Source organism: Elephantulus edwardii, unplaced genomic scaffold, assembly GCF_000299155.1.
Source record: "Elephantulus edwardii isolate Elephantulus edwardi_28Jun2011 unplaced genomic scaffold, EleEdw1.0 scaffold00011, whole genome shotgun sequence".
In the NCBI taxonomy this organism is placed as follows: Eukaryota; Metazoa; Chordata; class Mammalia; order Macroscelidea; family Macroscelididae; genus Elephantulus; species Elephantulus edwardii.
The window spans coordinates 12,122,720-12,124,227 of NW_006399761.1; the positions used below are offsets into that span (position 1 = coordinate 12,122,720).

General features: G+C 44.6%; 1 protein-coding gene across 1 annotated transcript in view; it reads right to left on the reverse strand.

Annotated features, from left to right (window-relative positions):
* Nucleotides 1-5: 5 nt before the first annotated feature.
* Nucleotides 6-1,508, reverse strand: part of PSME4 (proteasome (prosome, macropain) activator subunit 4) — a 107,994-nt gene continuing 106,491 nt past the window's right edge. The window contains exon 46 of the mRNA XM_006880921.1: nucleotides 6-142. Coding sequence (XP_006880983.1) covers nucleotides 6-142 — 137 coding nt within the window. The remainder of the gene's footprint in view (nucleotides 143-1,508) is intronic.

Here is a 1,508-nt window from a genome sequence, read left to right on the forward strand (position 1 = left end):
CCATTCTATGCGTAATAGCAGGGCGACACGAGGAGATCGGTGAGGACAAGCAGCTGGTCGTCGGTGAACTGCTGTTTGTGTTCCTGCCAGTTGTCATGGTGCGTCCTTCGGAAGTTGGATAAGGTCTTTTTGACAGTCATCTGTGAAGGAGGCAATCCATATGCATTTTATATTTTTTATTTTTTAAATTTTTTAATTATTTTTATGTGCATGTGCCGTCAAATCAGATCTGACTGGTACAGGAGGAGATTGTCCCTCCTTCCCTGGCAGAGCATCTGGTGGATTTGAACCGTTTGCCTCTGCAATTGTAGTTGCAGGTCCTTGCCACTAGGCCACCAGAGCTCCCCCCATATGCATTTTAACCCCGCAGAACCACCAGGTTTGCAGTGAGCACGCCTTTAGCTGAGGCACAATCCCTCCAGGACTCAGCTCACACATATGCCTGTGCTGTGCGTGACAAAGCCAAGTCTTACTTCCCACAGCCACCAAACAGAGTTTTCAGAACAACCAGCTATGTTTTAAGAACTCATCTCCACATGACAAAGCGAGTTTCAACAATTACTTACCAAGATAAAAGGGACAATGCCATTGGTCTTCTGAATAGTTTAACGCAGATGTTTGGCAGTAATGAATAATTTCCTATTTTATGTTTTCTAGTGAGCCACTGCCTGCAAGTGGGTTCCCACTCACTGTGCCCCCACAGAACAGACTATAAGGCCCCTGTAGGGATCCCAAGGCAATCATCGTTACGGAAGCCCACTGCCACATCCTGCTTCTCAGAAGCAGCTGCAGGGTTCATATGGCTGACCTTCTGGCTAACAGCCAAGTGTTTAACCACTGTGCCACCAGAGCGAGATAATTACCAGAAAAAATGTAGTTGTGGTATGCACCAGCAAGTTAGCACTGACTCACAGCCAACCATCAACGGGGTCCTGAGAGGCAGAACATCGCACAGGAAGAGACTGTGCATCTTTCTCCCACAGAGCAACTGGTGGATTTGAACTGCATACCTTCAGGAAAGCAGTGCAACTCATTACCACTTGGCCACCAGAGCTCCCTACTAAACAGGACCAGAAAATTCAACTACCCTCGTAGTACCGAAAATACTATTTTATTCGCTAACAGAACACCCTCAATAGCCAGGAGGGCAAGGTCTCTGAAAGATATGAATAGTAACTGGTGAGCAGACGAGGCCTCAGGAAGTTCTAGCGGCTGTGAGTTGAAACCAACTCGACAGCATGAGTTCTGCATTTTTGAGACCTGGTACTTGCAGAGGAAGCAGCTTTACTGGAGAAGGTTCTGAGTTTACAGGATGTTATTAATTTATATATATACATATATATATATACACACACACACATAGTCTCTTTAAAAACAAAACAACAGCAAAGTACTGGTAATCATCAAGTCAAAATCCTAAATAAAATACTGGCAAATAGAATCCAACGATACATAAAAAAAATAATCCACCATGACCAAGTGGGATTCATAACAGGTATGCAAGGATG